A 19,434-nucleotide genomic window follows, 5' to 3' on the forward strand; every position below is an offset into this window, starting at 1 on the left:
AATTAAGATAAAATATATGCTTTAACTCTAGTAAGCATAGAATTATCACTGTAGCAATGTAATTTGTAAGTTTTTCAAAAGTTTCAGAACTTGTTTGTTCCCTGTTACACAAGGGTTAGAGTTTAAATTTTCAACATTATACTTAAATCTTTTATTTTTCAATACAAAAAGCACGACGAATATTAAAGTCTACTGTTACGTAGATTATTACCAACTTAAAACTTACAAAGAGAACATTAGAACAAGAAGCAGAAATAATTATACGAGACATGTTTTTACAAAGAAAGATTTAGAACTTTTGAATAGCATTAAGATTTAAACTTTAAATTTAAACTTTTAATATTAATTAGACTCGTTTAAAAGTTAAATACTTAAAATTAAACTGATAAACATTATTTATAACCATTTTATGTCATTGAATTAGTTAAAAAAAATGAAGTGAATAAAATATTTTCATGTAAAAAACAACACTTCAACTAAAAACAATTCTAGAATTTAAAAGTAATTATATTATTCAAAAGCTTTTTGCATTATTTTTGTGAAAAAAAGCATACAATTTTACTTAATCTTTATTAAATAAGTTAAATAAAGTTCGAGTTAAAATGATGTATAAGGAAATTTACAAAAGACAGATGAGAAAACATAACATAAATTTGGCTTGACTATTGCAACAGTTCACATTCTTTATGTAATACATCAAACGTTTGAAACTTTTTATCCTTCAAACATTAACTTAATTTAAAAAAAAGTAAACTTATAAAACATGTAAAGACACATACTTTGATATCAAAAGCTTTTAAAACCTAATACACTTTAATCTTTCAAAGTTTCTTTTTTTTTAAACCTAACTTTTTTATTCTTATCACAACACGCCTTTCCTACGAAGTTTAAACTGAATAGACTGTCTGTACCAAAATAATTTCATTCCAAAAAGACTATAAAAAAACACGCATAGTCCAACCAAACTTCAAATCTTTCAAAATTTCAACTCCTCTCTTCTTCACTTACTACCTTCCAGCAGTCTCTCCTACAAGCTCGCGTAGTCCACCTCTCCCTTCGCGTGCTTCATGCTGTAAGCCTTCTGCATCGTCGTGTAAATGGACAGCGACGCGATCAGGCTCAGCCCGCTCGCCACGATCACCACCACCGACACCATCGAGTCGAAAAGCTCCAGCCCCAGCTTCACCAGGTCCTTGTCCAGAAAGCCCATAAAGTCGGAGTTGGGCGAGACTTGCTTGGCGGTCTCCACCATCCAGTGGCCCTTCCAGTCGTCGTGGAGGAACAGGTTGTAGTCGATCTCCATGTCCTTCATCATGGACTCGCTGTTGATCTTCAGGTAGATCATGAGCATGATGAGAACGAGGAAGGAGGTGAGGGAGCAGAAGGAGAAGCAGGCGTACGGGATCAGGTACTTGTCGGATCCCTGTTCAAAAATCTTTGTGAAAGACAGTTCAAAAGGTGATTAAACTTTTGTTAAAAAACATACATCAGCTTAATACACACTGTCGAAATAAAAAAATAATACGTTTTTTTCGTAGTTGTGTTTTTATAAAAAGTGTTATTAAGTTTTTTTAATTAGTTTAAGTTATTTGTCGGATCCCTGTTCGAATAATTGAGAAGCTTGTCAAACTTTGTTTTTGGCGAACTTACGACTTTAAAACACACCCTGAATGAATAATTTTTTTCTCAATTTTTTTTAAGCTGTGCTTCTGTAACAAGCACATTCAATGTTTTATTAATACAAAATAGGTTTGTTAATATTTTCTCAGACTTCAAAAGTAGTTTTTAAATGTTAATTTCATAAAATAGAAAGTCTACAGAGTGATGAGACAAGTTTTAAGCAATTCTACTAACCTTCAAATTCAGGCAGGATAAAACGATGCCTACCAGAGTGAATACGGATATGAAGACGAAGGAGGTCATGTACTCGTCCAAGTACTGCTTGCCTGCGTAGTGGAGCGTGACTAACGGGATGGAGATCGCCATTGAGGTGACGAAGAGGAAGAAGTAGGCCACTGCCATCGTGAATATGAGGGATTTGCTCCATGACAAGATTGCTTTCTTCACACACATGTTTTATATTCAGATATACTATATGCTGCTTTAATATGACTTTTTTTTTTATTTGTGTCCAGAAGATTAACTTGTTGAGTAACTTTTTGAGATAACAATCTACATATAATTTGTAAAAACTAAATACAACTGAACTAAGTCATTGAAGATAACGTCAATTGTGTTATGGTATTTTAGTTTTTTTTAATTTTTTTCTATTTGTTTTTGTAAAAAAAAAACAGTAAAATTCTTAAAAATATTTAAATTTAACAAAAGGTACCAAGAGAAGAAATTTTAACTTATTCAAGTGAAAATACTTTGATTACTTTTTATTATTGAATATACTAATATAAAATATTCATTAAATTTTTAATTAAAAACTTATAAAAATACTTAAATTTTTATTTCCTGTTTATAAGCTATATAAATTAGTTTCAATTATACTGAACTGTGTTGTAATAATGAACGTTTAATAGCTATCATAACAAAACAGTTAAACTTGTTGTTGTAAAATTTATCTTATATAAAATACTTTAACTACAAAACCAATTACAAAAAGAACTACTAAACTTGCAAAAAAATGCTTATCTATATGCTAGATTTTTCATAAAAAAACAAAACACTTACATGAAAATAATACCACTAAATGTAAAAAGCTATATTTACTTTATTTTAAGCCTTTAAAGTTTTATTTTCAGCTAAATAAAGCACAAAAACTTTAGAAAACATAACAAAAAACTTAACACAATGGTTTTCAGCTCATATCTTAAGTATATACTTTTGTGTTAAGCTTCACAGTTAACAAAGCAAAGTCATGTGATTTTATTTAAAACTAAAAAAATAACTTTTGTTGAACTAAGTGCTTATATACATATTAAAAACTGTCTTTAAAAATTCGCTTGACCTTTTATAACTATGATTATAAATTTCATTTAAACAGTTTAAGTTTAAATTAAAATTGCTTACAAATTATAAACTTAATTTAGTCTTTAAAATTAGATTAATTCAGGCTAATTAAGTTTCTAACGTTTAATGCATTAACTTTATGTATAAACTTATACACAAATTATACGTTTATAAATTTTTTACAATATTTCCAATTTTTGTTTTAATAATTTGTAAAAATTCTTTGTCCAAAAATTATGATTACTAATTAATCTTTTGTTTAAAGCACTTATGATCACAAGCTATGTTTTTTTGTTTTCATTGTTTTATTTTTTTTAACAACAACACATTGAACTAAATATATTAACAGTATAATATATCCTTATTATTATATTTAAAGTTAACAAATTCTACCACTTTAAAAACACATTGACTTTTTCTTGTAAACCTACTTTTACTAAAGTTTTTAATTAACTTTTCAATGTTGAAATAAATCAAAACCTAGTCCTTATATTCAAAAATTAGATAACTCTAGAAAACTAAGTAAAAATATTCAGCTTTTCATCTATAAAACAAAGGCAAAGTTGTGTTTAAAAATAAAACAAAAACTACTAAGAAGCAAAGATACTGTTTATAGAAACAATAAACAACTGATCTGTTCAAAACTTTGCTGTCGAACAACTGCAATGTGCCGCTTATCAAAACTTCACACAATACGTACTGCCGCCTACGCCGCTTCACGGTCGAGTAAGCACAAAAAACTTCTGTTTGCTGATTCTGTTACATTTCACAACTTAACGAGAAAAAAAGCCTCATAATCGTACGATGTCTCACGTGACAAACAAAAGTTTAGTTCTTGCTTATATATAAATAGTTTATTAACCTACCACATTGTTAATTGACTACTTTTGACTTAATAAATACTTTCGAATTGAAAAATGTTGTAGTACAACTTGTGATAATTCAGTAACCAACTAACTGTCCATTACAGTTTAACAATATATTTGGTCTTATATAGAAACTTTAAAACAGTGAAAGTATAATATTTGCTCTTTTACTTATTTTTGCTTTTATGCTTTTTATAAAATTTTAATCTATTATAAGTTGTTAGCTTAGATTTAAGGCTAAAATAGACATCTCAATGCTGTATCAATTTATACACAGAAGTATTTTAGTAAGCTTTTCACAGACCTACTAAATTTAAAATGAATTGCTGATTATACACTTTTTTTGGTGTGAAAAAAGATAAGAAAAATACATTTTTTACTACATATTATATAGTAAAAGCTATCAAAAATACATTATTCCTTAATATTAATCTATTAAAATGAGTTGATAATTACAAACAAGGTTTTAAAAAGTCAAGTTGACTAACACAAATAAAATATCACATGGTTTATTAACTACCTGCTTTTTAAAGTTATATTACGTATCCATTGACAAAATTTTTTTATCTGAAATTTTTTTTAACACATAATAATAAAAACAAACAGCTGTACTTTTTCACAAGTTTATAAACTTTTTTAAAGTAAAACTAATTACTTTTTCACAACTATCTGAAATTATTTTTAAGCTTTTAATTAGAGTTCGGTCATAACTTATCATAGTTATTAGATTTTAGCTTAAAAATGTTTAATAAAATTATAAATTTGTTTAAAGGGTTTTATTTTATAAAACAAAAGACTGGTTGACTAAGTATTAGTTATATATTGTGTTAACTTCGAAATTTTTCTCAAACTAAGTTTACTTTGACGAAAAAAAAAAAAAAACTAGTTCATTTAAGTCTTTAAGATTTTTTTTTTTGATGCTTTTTAATTACGTTACTTTTAGTCTAATATCATCAAAGTTTAAACAGATTAATAAGCTCAATAGTAGTTGTTATAAACAATGTGAATACTGGTATTATCTAATAGAATTTAGTTTATTAAAAAATTGCAAATGTATTTAAATGTTTTACAAAGGTTTTACTAAAGGCGTATATTAGTGTAATTTATTATTAATTTAGTTACTTTTAAAGTTAAAGGTCTTTTATTTTAAACTGAAACCTAAATCTAGTGTTTACTTGATACTGTGAATATTTAATTAAAAAAAACGATTTATAAAATATTTTTAGAAAATAATAATCGTAATTTTTGCAAATAAGCTAACAATTAGAATTAGTTAACAATCAAGCACAAAAGTTATAAGGTTAACGAGGTCATTAAAGCTAACGAGTGTAATTGAAATAAAAATAACAATAACATGTTGACTAGACTTTTGAATTAAAGTTAACTTTATTTCTTTAGAACATATCTTTTACAATTAAACGCAATAACTTGAAATGAGTTGAGTATCACTAACTTTCACTGTTTTTATTAAAATATTTAAGCATAAACATAAATGTTCGTTTAAAATATTGAAGAAACAGTTTTTGTTATTTCTACTAAAAAGATTTATTCATTAATCAAACACAGTAATATTGTTTATTGAACGACAAAAAAATACGCTCAAAAGGTTTGGTCCAAGGACCTGGTGTACAAAAAACCTTTCGGTCATCGAGTAATACACCAGAACAGTATAACGTCATGCCCAGGACATGTAATAAACTGTTATGAAACCAAAAAAAGGATTATTTTCAAGATAGTTTATTAAAAGTTTTTTTATAATTTTTTGTTGCGAAATATTTGACTGATCGATGCTAAAGTATTTAAAAAATCATTAGAAAATATACCATTTTCATTAAATTTTGGAAATATAAATTTAACCTATATGATTACGTATTTAGGACTTCATGATATTTAAACAACTTTTAAGTTAGGACCTAAACTTGTTTAATTTCTTAAATGTAATAATTGAAATAAATAAGTAATAGTTTTAAAGGATAAAATAGATGTTAAAAAACAAAGACATCTAGTAACTAGTTGCTTGCAGTATTATAATATGAAAATTCAGTAAACTACTTTAGGAGTGAGAACTGTAGAAATCTATAATTAAATGAATTTTTTCAATTTATTTTTATTTTGATGAAACTAATAAAAAAATTTAAAGCTTCAGTTGCATTCGTTTAAGAAAAAGAGGTTTTTTTAAAGAAAAATAGTTTAAAGCTTTAAGGATTAATATAAAATTGTAGAAAGTTTTGAAATATTTCAACAATAAAAATAACAAAAAAAGTTAAAATTGAATCTTGTTCTATTTTAAACTAAAAAAACTAGTTTTAAACCACTATCGTAAAACGCATTTATAATAAGTTCATAGTTTAAAAAAAGTAAAAAGTTTTAATAAAAAAGTTACAGTGGATATTTTTTTAACCTGAAGAATTTTTTAACTAAATTTTGACTTAATTAAACAATTTTTATATGTAGATTGAAAAAATTGGCTTTAACATAAAACTTATCATTAGTAAGATATATAATTTACAAAAGTTAAATAGTTTTTAAATAAAAACTGAATAGTAATATATGCTTGTAGAAGTAAATAGAAATTTGTAAAAAGTAGAAAAAAAAGTATTATAAATAAAAATGTCAGTTGTAAACAAGAAATTTAAAAGTTTAATAAAAAAGTTTTAAAACTTATTTTATCCTTTAACGTGGCATCAATATTTTTACAAACAAAAGACTAAGTATTAAAAGTGAATGTTTAAAATAATTTCAATTAATTTTTATAAACTCAAGGAAGGTTTAGGTACTAAAATTTTTGTATTTTATATTTTGAATAAGTTTTGACGAAAAAAAGTGTAAAAAACTTTTTCTTTGTAGTTAGCTTTTTAATATTTCATCACATAACGCAAGTAATGTTTGTTTTAAGTAAGTGAGGTACCTTTGAAGAACGTAAAATTAAGAAAGTTAATCAACTTGTTGTTTAGTTATTTAACATTTCAAGATAACACAACAATGACTACTGTGTTTTTTGAAAAAAGAAAGTAGTAAAGTCACAGCTACATTTCACACATAACATCAATTTCTTTAAAGAACAGAACTTTCTTTAATAAGCTTACAATACAATCACATTATAACATTTTGAACAGCTTTTAACTACTGTACTGTTTGTAAATTTCCATGAATTGCTCAAAATGGTGTTTCAGATCATCGAAAGCTTCGACTCTCGCTTTATCAAACAAAGATGGTTCGTATGTGAGTTTCTTACTCTTTAAATTTTCAAATGTCACCTCTTCTTCGGTTTGTTCTATATCTAGTCGCCTGTCGTTTATTTCTTTAACAGCCTTTTCCTTTTTATCGATGCTGACAAGAACTTCTCTGGCGGTCTCATTTGATATTTTGATCTATAATTTGACTTTAATTTGTATGGAATAATTTTAATGGTATTTGAAAAACATATATAGCCGTAGATCGTTTTTTACTCAATTTAACTCCATACACTTAAAATTTAGTTTATTAAACTAATCTATAAGTATTTTAAACAAAACTATTTTATTGGTTTACTGAGACAGTTGTGTAGTTTGTCATAAAAACGAACAAAGTTTAAAAAAAGTATTAAGACTTTTAATTCTATTTGTTTTCCAAATAAGATTACTAAAAATACAAGAATTTCAATCTAAGTTCTGTTAAAATATAAATGTTAAATTTGATATTAAGATTTAAAAATAGGTTCACTTTTTTCACAATAAATGGTCTGTTCCTTTTTATGCAAGGAAGTATTTAGTTTTAAAGTTAAGTAAAACGTAAAAACTTATTTACATGTAATAATATTGATTAACTAATAAATAAAAAAGTTTTTGATTCAATAAAACTTGAAAAATTGTTGCTATTTATCCTATTCTTCGTTGTGCTACAAAGTTTTGCTCTTACCTCAAAGCAAGCGTACAGCTTCAAGTACTTGTTGCGAATGTCTAATGCCTTGTTCCTTCTGTCCACTTCATTTTCAACACGTTTGTACTCGTCCACATCAAGTATGAACAAATAGTTTGCCTCCTTCCACATGTTTGTCAGATACTCGAGGAAGGCTGAGCTTTTTCCTGGTAAATGTAAAAAATACTTCACTATTACATATTAATAATTTACAAAAAAAATATTTTTTTATTTAAAACTTTGATAGTTTTCATTACTTTTTAATAACATTTTACGAAGACAATCTATTTGTATTTTGTAAAAACTTTAAACACTTTTCTTAAAATTATGTTTAAAATATTTCAATCACTTTTCTATAAGATTGTTGTTAATACTTTTTAACGCCAATAAAGGTGCATTACATAATGTATTGAACTTTTTTATTATACAAACAATAATAACTTAAATATTTTTATTTTACTTTCAGTTAACTTTTTTTAACAAACAGTTGAAGTAATGCTTTTCGTACTAAAAATTTTTGTACAAACAAACTTTTAATTTTATATACTGGTTCAGCGTTGTAAACTAACTAAGAAAACCTTGCTAAAAATTTCTAATAAAATAACTAAAAATATTATTTGTAAAAACAAAGAACGTACTTTTATCTTTCATAACTTGCTCAAGATTAACCATGTTCAATTTCAGTGAACTGTAAATATAAGGTTAAATTAAAAAAACTGTTTTAAAAAATAGCAAAAGTAACAATGTAAGTAAGTATTAAATTTTATACAAACTTTATAAAATAAATACCAAAAGTAAACATTTTAAAGTAACGTATTATAGTTTTTTTATTAAAATACGATTTGTAAAACTAATCAAATAGTTTTTTAATCTAATACACAAACAAGTAAACAGATTATGACACAGTTTAGATGTTATTTAAACGTTTAACAATGCGTTTATTTAAACTTGTTGTATAACTACTTAATTTACTTGTTTTTTAGTTTAATAGGTTTTACTTTTTTTGTTTGTAAATTGTTTGAAATGCTAATTAAAATTTTAAACTAAAACAGAAATAAAGTTTTTACTAATAAAGCTTTGAAATACTTACTTTATTTATATTCGTTTTAAAATTATAAGTGAAAGAAACAATGTTTTTTTTTTTAAGAAAATTAATTTTTTTCTATTTTTTTTATTTTCATTTTAAAGATACATAAAACAACTATGAAGTTAAGTATTTATAATTTCTATTAAAAAGACTGATTTTGTATACCAATCTTTGTTAAGTCAAAATTAATGACTTTAAAAAAGATAACAACGTTTCATTATTAGAAAGTTAATTGTTTTATAAGCTTACTCTGCTGATTATAGATATCTTTAACTAACCTACTAGTTTTTTCATGAAACTTATAAACAAATAAAAGTAGTCATGTAAACGTAAAATTAGTTTATAAGAGAAATTTAAAAATATAAAACAAAATCAAAGTTATTAAACTTACTCTATAGAACGCATGACTTTCGTAAAAGCGCGTTCTGAAGTGTCAGGCTTGACTTGCACAGACTTACGTTTCTCGTCATTTCCCTTATTGGAATTCTGAACTTTCATGCTGTTGCTCTTCGGTTTTTGATGAAGCTTCTTCTTTCTCACAAACATTGACTTCACCCTTTTCGTTTTTGTATCTTTCTTGTTAGTTTCGGAAGAGTTAGACGGTTTTATTTCAGACGAATTTGGCGTAATCTGGTTTTGCTTTGAAGAGCACGGCTGTTCTTGATCTTTTTTGTTTTGTTCTTTTTGCTTTGCTTGTTTTTTCTCCTTGTTTTTCTTCAAAGGTCTCAGTAAGCTAAGAGAGGTGCTAAGATTTCTCCGCTATTTTTTTGAGTATAATCAAAAAGTAGCTTGATAATTAAAGCTTTTTTAAGACTTTTTATGTAACTTGAATATAAATTTCTCCTATATTAATTTATACTTAAAATGTTTTGAAACTTTTTTAACTGTTTAAGCACTACAAAGGAAAATAGTTACCTTAAACTTACTCATATAACATTAGAATATTTTTTTGGTTCAAAAAATAAGCTTGAAATTTTTTAAGGAGCACATATTAAACTCAAATCACTTACAAAAATCCCCTTCTTCTTTTTTCTTCCACGTTTATTTTCATCTTCATGACATTCAATATTCTCCTCGTATCTTGAGTTACACCGCGAATCTAAGGTAGCTGCTTTTTGTTTGATTATTACTTTACAGCGACCTTTATTTGTTTTACTAGAATCTTTTGATTGTTCATTTAAGTCATGACTCAAGTTTAGGTCACTAGATGAAAGTTTCTGTTCAAAATGAAACTTTTTTACTTTTAAAGTGGTTTCAAAAGCTACAAAGTTGTTCAAAGAAATCTTCGAAATAAAACAAAGCTTAATGTTAAGAATTAAACTAAAATTTAAAATTTTAGTTATACATATTACTTAACCTTGTTTTTATGTTTTCCAGTTTCACGAAGTGTAACTTTTCTATCTTCATTTTTATTTTTGAAGATGTTATCTTTGGAAGATCTTTTACTGCTCATTAGTTTATATAATTGTTGAATACAGGTTAAAACCTTAGTACAATATAGTTTTATGTTGTTTCAAAATATACCTAATATTTTATTCTTAAATGGTCAACTAGTATAACTAAGATCAAAACTTGAAGCATTTTTTAACATGTTTTTGGCAATAAACGTAAAAAACAATGATACTTTTAAATCTTCAAAAGTAATCGATATTGAAAAAGTAGTTAATAAACGCTGTTTGTAAAAATTTATTGTTTTGCACTATAAAAAATAGTTTTTTTTATAAAAGATGTAAAATCTTTACTATTAAGCTTTTTATATTATCTACAATAAATACTATACAAAAATCCTTTGTTATTTTAGTTGTAGTATTTTTTTAACCAATTTTTAAAACATTATACTATTTTTAATAAGTTCAAGAAAAAACAAACTATGTTTTTTTAAAGTACTTTTCAGGTCATTCGAAATACAACAATAACATATGCTTTCAACCAAATAATGTATTTAAAAATTAAAGTAGTTTTTTATAATCTTGAACAATGAAAGTACTTATGATAAAACAATCTAACTGTAAAGAATCAAATACATTTAATAAAGCTAGAAAGCCAAAAGTAAACTATAAATAAGTAATTGGTATTAAAAACGACAACTATAGTTTGTCTTAAGATTAATAAGTTTAAAAAGTAACTTTTTATTTGTTATAATGTAAACTAACTCAAACATTACCTTAAAACTGGTTAGATAGTTTAAACAAAAATTCGAATTCAGTTTTGTTTTATTTTAAAGAATACATTCTTTTAGTTTTTAAGTGCAATTAAAATTTAAGTATAACTGTTACCATCCTTGATTTTTAGTGTTTTTTTTATTTATTGTGTAGTAAAAACTAATTACCGCATAACAGTTAGCAGGTACTTAAAAAAATGTGTTGTTTAAAAATTGTTTGAAACTATAACAATTTTTTTTCCACTTATGCTATTTAAATGCTAAACAGTATTTTTCTCTAAAATATATTTTCTTATTTTTCATGAATTTAATAATCATTGTATATATGCTTAGTTTTACTTAGTTATATTTTTGATTTGCCAAAACAGTTTTAACTAACTTATTTTTTGTATAGGTTTTTTGGTTTAAACAAAATATAATCTAACGTAACAAAACTTAAAAAAATTCAAAAACTAGCCTAGCTCTTACTTCATCTTATACAGAAAAAAAACAAATTAAAGCTGTACACTACTTAAGAGTATCATATTAAACATGATACCGAATATAGTAAATGAATTTAAAATAAAACTACTTTGAAACTAGTATACAAAACAAAGATTATATATACAATTAAAAATCATATTAATGCTTAAGACTTAATCCTTTTTAATACAATTGTTTAAAAAGGTAATTACATAATAATGTCTATATAAAAACAAATCAGTTAAGTAGATTGTTTCTATTCAGCTAAACTTATTTTCATATGGCTGTTTTAAGTATAAATACGATAGTTTTTCTTTTTCTGTACTTTAAGAATAACTAAATCCTAAATATTTTTTGTTTGGATTTTGTAATAAAAAAAACAATTTATTCAAAACGTGCACTTGAAAATTTAGTTTAGATTTTTCTAAAATCTTATTTTTAATTTGTCTCTATATTAATAATTAATTTATAAAAGCTAACTTTTGTGTTAAATTTATTTTCAATTTAAGTCATTTTTGATAAACTAAAAAATATTTATTTCATAATTAGATATTTATTTCTAACACGCATTACTTTGAAGCTTTTAGTTTTGTAAGTCGTAACATGTCTACATTTTCTGTCTAATGAAGAACACTTTTAGTAATTGAAAAGTTTTATTTATTATGTTTCTAACTTAGTTTTTTAAAAACTTTCTATTAAAGCCACTAAAATATAATTCGTGAATTTAAAACTACATGCTATTATAACATAATTTGTTTGGTTTTTGTTTTATCTATAAGTATTTTTTTCTGTTTAGTATACTTATAAATTACGTTTATAATACATATATGGTAAGCACATACTCGTTTTCATAGTTTAAATGTCATTACAATAAGTAAGAATTTTATCTGTTTGTTAAACAAAAACGTTTTAATATGGAAAAGCTTAAAATTTACAGAATTAAAAACATAGCAAGCTAGAAAAACGAAAATTATAAATTAATTCAAGTTTAGCATAAAAAAGTCAAAAATGTTAATTTTAGTAATAATTAAATTAGATAAGTAAACTTTTTTTTTAATCAATTTAGAATTGCAAAAGTCAGAATTCATAGAAAATTATAGAAAATCCTTAATGTAATACTGTTTTTTTTTACTTTGAGACTGTAGGAGTTGGCAGCCTTTTATAGAATTCGGGCAATTTTTTTTATAAAAGTTTCCTAGCGGCCTTCAGTTAATTAAAACAGTTGAAATAATTAACAAGATTACTATTTTAAAACACAACCTTGATTACTTAAGCAATAACAAAGAACTAGTAGTTAAAGAAAAAGTAAGTTTTTACAACTTTTTCTTTATTTATTATAAAAAAGGGTTATGTTCTTAACTAAAAAGTACATTGCGAGCCACAGTTTGGCGAACCCTGCTTTAGTGTATATATAGATGTAAGTCTTTGACTCTTTTATTTCTCTTTTAACTTGACTCATTTATTTCTCTGTGTATTTTTGTACACAACTAACCTCAACTTCATTGAGTTTAAAAAAAATATATATATAAATTAAAAGTAGAATTAAAGTTAGTTTATATTAGAACTTTACAGTCTTAACACGATTTAAGAAGATAGAACTTAAAAGCCTGGAATAAATTCTAATCGAAGAAAAATCGAAAAATAAAATAAACATTATTGTAACATCGAATGATAAGGAGAAATAAATGAGTTAATTCAGGGAGGGAAATACAAAAATCAAACACTCAAATTTTATATACTATCAAATTGGTCATTTATTGCGAGGCAGGGTGGCCGAGACGTTATTACGTCGCCTGCCAAGCGCGGTACACAATGGTGCTGTGAGCTCGAATCCCGCCTTGAACACACTTATAAGCGGGCGTTCCTTGACAATGGAGTTCCAAAAAAAATGTTGTGTTGTTTGTAATTGTGTGTTATGTTCATTAACTTTACAGACCTCGTAGTATATTCAAGGTATAAAAAAGAGAAATTTCAGAGCTTGTATAAATACTTAGTTGTTTGAGTTTATAGTTAATTATATACCGCGGAGCTATATTTACATATAAGCATGTTTCACCTGTAATAAATTGGTAAAAATATATTCCGACCTAAGAACCCTTAGAATGTAAAGTTCGACTAAACAACTAATACATCGTCCTTTTTTATGATAGTTTAGAAAATAACTTTTTTTGATTATTATATCTTCCTTTATCAGCTAATTTTACTTTATAGTGAACTGTTTAAATTTAACGCTTGAATTTTAATTATTTAGATATTTTTTGTCAGTTTTTTATAAAAATTATTAAAGTTGAACTTACTAGTTATTGTTACTTTTATAAGTTTTGATGTGAGCAGAAAAGAACAGTATATCAAGAAAAGTATTAATTTCTGTATACCTTAAAATTAAAAGCTATTTGCAATTAAAACTTTTTATAAAAATAAGGTTTCTTAAATTTTCTTCCACAAACTTGAGTATAACTTGCTAGAATATATAAATTTTAATCACTAGTAAATTTTTATCAACTTTTTGGTCAGTTGGTTCATTAATAAACCTTACGCACTAAAATAAGTTTAGTTATCAACATCTTTTTCTTTTCTTTTTGGTATAAGTAATATAAATCTTTATAATTATGATATAAAACTTTTTATTTTTTTAACTTTTCATGTACACTATACTTTCAGGTTTTTTTCAGCGAAAACGTATAACTTTTATTGTATCTTTTGTTTAACTTTTACAAGCTAACATTTAACTTCCCAGACTAGAATTTTAAATATACATTTTATTCTACAATCGAAGTAATCTAAATACTTTCAACACTAGAACGCAAAACAATTTTCGCAAATTAATGATATAAAATATAGGAACACAGTTGAGTCACTGTTTAACACCCGAGAAAAAAAAAGACCCCCAAACCCTTTTGCAACAGGTTGATGATCTTATTAAAGAGTTTTCAAAACTAGTAAAAAGAGTATAATATTATTATACTTAAATAAAAGGGGCTTTAAAACATTTAAAACCTAAAAATTAGTAAAGATAGAACAAATTCTAAGTGTTTTGAATGTTTAAGTAAATGCTACTATGTCTTTTTAAATCTTCTATTTATACAAAAAGATTACAGTATTTTGGTTTACTTTTAGTTTAGTTTAGTTTTTTAGCATAAACTTTGTATTGTATTATAAATAAGGGCTAACATACTTAACGGTTAGTCTAAGCTGAAAAAATTTGAAAAATAACCGAGTCATTATGCCTTTTTTCTTTCATTTTTGTTGTTAAAACTTTATTTTTTAATAAATTTCTAATATGTTTGCGTAAGGTCGGATAGGGATATGGGTATAAATAAAAAACAAAGTCTTTGAAAAAATTGCTGACTCGTTTTTTTTACTTTTTTTCAGCTCAGACTGATCTTTCATTATCGATCCATGAAAATAGTTTGAAAAACTTTTTTCAAACGTTTATAATTTATTGTTTATGTTTAAACACAACTTATAGTGTAAATTACAAAAACTGTTTAGTGAGCTATTTATAGTTTATTTTGTATAATTAGATATGTTATTTAAAATGATTACGAAAACATTATAATTAATATTAAATAAAAAAGTAAAAAAAAATCAATTAATCAGTAATATTGCAAAGTTATAATTACAATACATACTACATAGTTTAAAACTTCAAAGTCCAAACTGTTGTTTGTGAAAAAAATAAAACTATTATCTCTGTTTTAGTTTATTTGAATTACGTAAATCAAATAAGTTTGTTTATTTTTTCATTTTTAAGACTAAATTAAGAATTTTATTCGTATTTTAAGTTACTAAGTCATAGTTATGAACAAAAATATTATAGCATACATCTCAAAAAAGTATAAAAAAATAGATCAAAACATTTCAGTGTTTTATTCCAAACTTGATTAAAACAAATTTGTCGATGAAATAACACATCTTATGATAAGACAATTAGCACAAAACAATTTTTATTAAATTTTTGTCTATTTTGACTGTTGAACTATGTGATACTAAATATAAATTAAATTAATTGAATTTTATAATTCTTATTAAAAATCAAACAGATTTATTTCACTGTTGTGACTTTTTTTTTCTGATACTCGTTTACTAAAGTAATAACTTTCAAAACATTCTTTGAACTACACAGTTCTTAATGTATACTTTAAGTTTTCATTACTAATATAAATCTTTTAACTTTTTTTTGATGTTGTTATACTACTTCTACTTCAAAGTTTTTCTAGGACTTAAAAAAATTAAGGTTTTATTTAAACTTATTTTTCTCCCTTCAATGAGACAGCTTGATTTATTTTTTCCAGAATGATTTAAAGCTTCTGTATAAACAAGAGATCATAGCAACTATGTTGCTAAAATTCAATGCCATAAATAAACATTAACAATGTAGTCAATTAGAATGTTTATTCAGAAAAAATACTCTCAATGAAAGTGTTCTTATTAAGGAATTTAGTTTTTATTGTTTTAAAATAAGAATAAAAGTTAAAATGTAAACTTTCAAACAAGAAAGTAAACCCCCCATAATCTCATTTACTAAATGTGTTTCTTTAGGTGTATAAATTTACTTTAAAAAAATATTTATTTATAAATTATAAGTTTATATAAAATTAAAATTTAATTTTAGTTAATTTTTACAATTATCTTCTATGAGATGAATAATGAAAAAATTCAAACTCAATTTTCGTTTTTGACCAACAGTTACATTTAAAACTATGAGCAGTAGCAGTTTGTGTATTTATGTTTTTTGTTCTTAGTTAAAGAGACTTTAATTTCAAGTATAATTAAAATCAAAAAGTTTGAGACTAGTATGTTTTATCTATCAGTCTTTTACAATATTGTATTTAAACATATTTTTTTGAAAGATTGAACATTAATTTATTTATTTTCAATGAATAAGCATTCTTAAATTAACATAAAATTTACATATATTTGAATATGATTTTTTAACAATAGGAAATTCAATAATCAATTGTTAATATAACTTCAACTGTATCATGAAAAGTATATAATAGTATGAGATTTTTATATAGTACTTTTAAATAAAATCCAAGTAAAGTATTACTGAAAAATTTACCTTTCAATACTTATTGGATTTAACATTTTTTATACACTTGATTATATATTTGTATCTAACTTACTATAATTAAGTTTAGTTTTCTATTTTCAATTCCTTGTTGCTACAAGTTTAACCTCAAACTGTGTTTAGTTTTCTTTTAAATATAAAAGTTAAGGAAATTAGTGCAAACAAAACTTTAAATGAAAATATTGATAACATTTTAAAGCAACATTTAGCATTCTCCAAAGTTTTTTGAAACAACTTAGCCATGTTTTTGAGATAATTTTTTTTTATGGGACATATTAGTTTGAAATGATTATGCTATAAAATAAAAAAAGGTATTTAAACCAAAGCTATAATAAACTTATTATCTTAAGAATTTGAATGTGGCTGAAGTACTACAGTTTGCTGACCTCTGTTATTAAGACTTCTCTTAATTTGATATTTTTGTCACAGTGATAAGCACAGTAATGTTGCTGTAAAGTATAGAGTGGTAATAGTTATTTAAATTGTATCATACTTATATTTAAACTTAGCATACTATTACTACTAGCATTACTAAATTTTATAGTAATATAAATTTAAGCTTAAAGTTTTGGTATTAATTAACAGTATTTTTTTTTATTATATATTACAGTGAACTTGTTTCACTAGGATCTTTTGTTAATAAACACTTAAAATTATATTTTGAATAGTTATAGTTATATATAGCCACTTTTTATTTATACTGGAAAATTTAAAAGTCCTTTTGCGGTTTTGTTAGTTTAAACAATAAAATAATAATTAAAGCAACATTATTTATATTTTATAAATTATAGTTTACTCAATGAACAGATTTTATAATTTTTAACAAAAAGTTTTTCATTAGATGATCCTAGAAAATGTTTGATAAATTTTAGACCAGAGAATGCTTGAATAATAAAATAGTTTAGAATTAGATTTAAGTTATTTTGATCATTTAAAAAAAAAAACAAAGTTTATATCAACAAGGCCATTGATCAATTGAGTTAATAAAATAATTTATGTTTAGAAAGACAATATAAGAGTATATAAGTTTACAGATAGTTTAAGTTTATTAATGTTATTTAAAAAACATCTTTCTGGTAAATGCCCTAAACATGTATTTAAATTAATTATAACAGTTTAATTATTATTAAACTTAAAGAATCTTAATAATTTGCACAAACAACACTTAGTTATTTTCTTGTATACTTTTATTGGTAGAAAATGTCAGACTTAATCTTAAATTAAACTACATTTAACCTTGTTTCAGCTTTTAGTTACATTTTTTACTGTTGTTGTATATAACTTTAAAATACTTAACTTTAGTATATATTATTCAGAAATATACATTAAAATGTAAACTGTAAAATTTCAACATATTTTTTTAACTGTAGTTAGATGTATATTTTACAGTTTAGAATTAGTCCATACTTTTATAAATAAACTTTATTATATCAGATTTCAGTAAATTTAAATTTTGAGTACATTTTAGTTTTGAAAATGAACATTTTAAAGTTCTTTAAAGGTAAAACTTCGAGGTAAACTATTTAGATAACATTTTTATGAAAAATTAACCTTAAATAATGAAATTTTGTTTGTCATGCTTGAGAACCACGAATCAAAATGTTTGTACTAAGTAAATTTGAATTAAACTTCAAGTCTAAAAGTTAAATTAAAAGGCACAATATATTTGTTTCTTTTTAACAGCATATAAAAATTTGCCTAATTATGTTAAGTTAAATATGCATTTTGTTTTTAGATACATATTAAGTAAAAAGTTAAGTTTATGATTGCTTTTGGAACTGATTGATAAAAGAAAATCAAGGTGCATTTTAATCTATAGTGATTCTAGAAATCATTAAGTTGTATTTTTAAGATAAAAAATTGAGTTACAATTTTTTTTTGTTCAATGACTTATTTGTATCTTTACTTTTGATATTTTTGTACCTGCATGCTAGGAAAATTCTTTTAAGATAACATGGTAATTATAAATTTTACTTGAACTCTTGATGTTTTTAAACATTTTGATAAAATATCCTCTTGTCTGTTTTAGTTTTTATAGAACAGAAATTAAAGTTTTTTTTTTCTGTATCCTTTCTTTTAGGCGATTAAAAAGTTTAAGTTTTTATCTGTACATTTCCATAAATAGTTTACAGGTTAAAAAAAAAGACTCAAGTTTAGAATTATCTATTTAAGTTAAGAGTTTATTTAAATTTAATCTACACCAAAGTTTTTGTTATGTTTATCAAGTCCAGAGCAAGTTTACAAGTCATAGCTTATTACAGTTTTGTTGTAAAAGTTCACCATAGTCAGTCAAAATCTTGTGTTGTATACTCAACTGTATAAAATTACAGATTTCTTTTACATTAATAAGTTTAAATTTTGTTTTTTTTATTTTCTGCTATTGAATTTTTTAAATATAAATAGTTTGAAGGAATGTCTACTTATTCTAATTATAATAATATATTATTTTTATATAAATTAGTTCTTCATTTCTAAAATAACAAACTTAAAATAAAATCTGTACCATCAATAAATTACAAGTTTTACTCTTTTTATAACTGATTGATTAAGAAAGAATAAGCAAGTAATAGTTATAAAAGCTATTTAAAATAAAATAAAAGTATTATTTTATTAAGAAGTTGGTATTTTGTTTTATAGAATTACATAAAAAAGAAATGCAAATGTCAGTTTTATTAAACAACAGCTGTTTTATAGAATTATAAACATTTGTTTTTGAAGTTGTAAAAATTCTTTAAGAGTTTTTTTTATAAGTATATAGTTTCTAAACAATAAATAATTACTTTTTTTATGAATATATAGTTGAAATAAGGTTCTAAAGTCTCATACTTTCTAAACATTTATAATTTTAATAGAAAGCTTTACTGGAACTTTTTTGTTTTAATTTCTGATTTCTTCATGTATAAATTACTATTTGATCATTTAGATGTAG

The 19,434-nt window shown here is 23.9% G+C and overlaps 1 protein-coding gene across 1 annotated transcript; it reads right to left on the reverse strand.

Moving 5' to 3' along the window:
• Positions 1 to 1,027: 1,027 nt before the first annotated feature.
• On the reverse strand, positions 1,028 to 2,073 carry LOC145841553 (uncharacterized). Its single transcript, XM_082948908.1, has 2 exons — positions 1,855 to 2,073; positions 1,028 to 1,423 (listed from the first exon to the last, which is right to left on the reverse strand). Exons 1-2 carry the CDS (start codon positions 2,071 to 2,073, stop codon positions 1,028 to 1,030), a joined length of 615 nt encoding a protein of 204 aa, XP_082805034.1.
• Positions 2,074 to 19,434: the final 17,361 nt, after the last annotated feature.

Source organism: Thalia democratica, chromosome 7, assembly GCF_965202585.1.
Source record: "Thalia democratica chromosome 7, ktThaDemo2.hap1.1, whole genome shotgun sequence".
NCBI lineage: Eukaryota > Metazoa > Chordata > Thaliacea > Salpida > Salpidae > Thalia > Thalia democratica.

Coding starts and splice junctions, on each gene's coding strand:
- LOC145841553 (XM_082948908.1), bottom strand. CDS start 2,073: ATGTGTGTGAAGAAAGCAATCTTGTCATGGAGCAAATCCCTCATATTC. Junction 1,424..1,854: donor TATCCTGCCTGAATTTGAAG/GTTAGTAGAATT, acceptor ATTTTTGAACAG/GGATCCGACAAGTACCTGAT.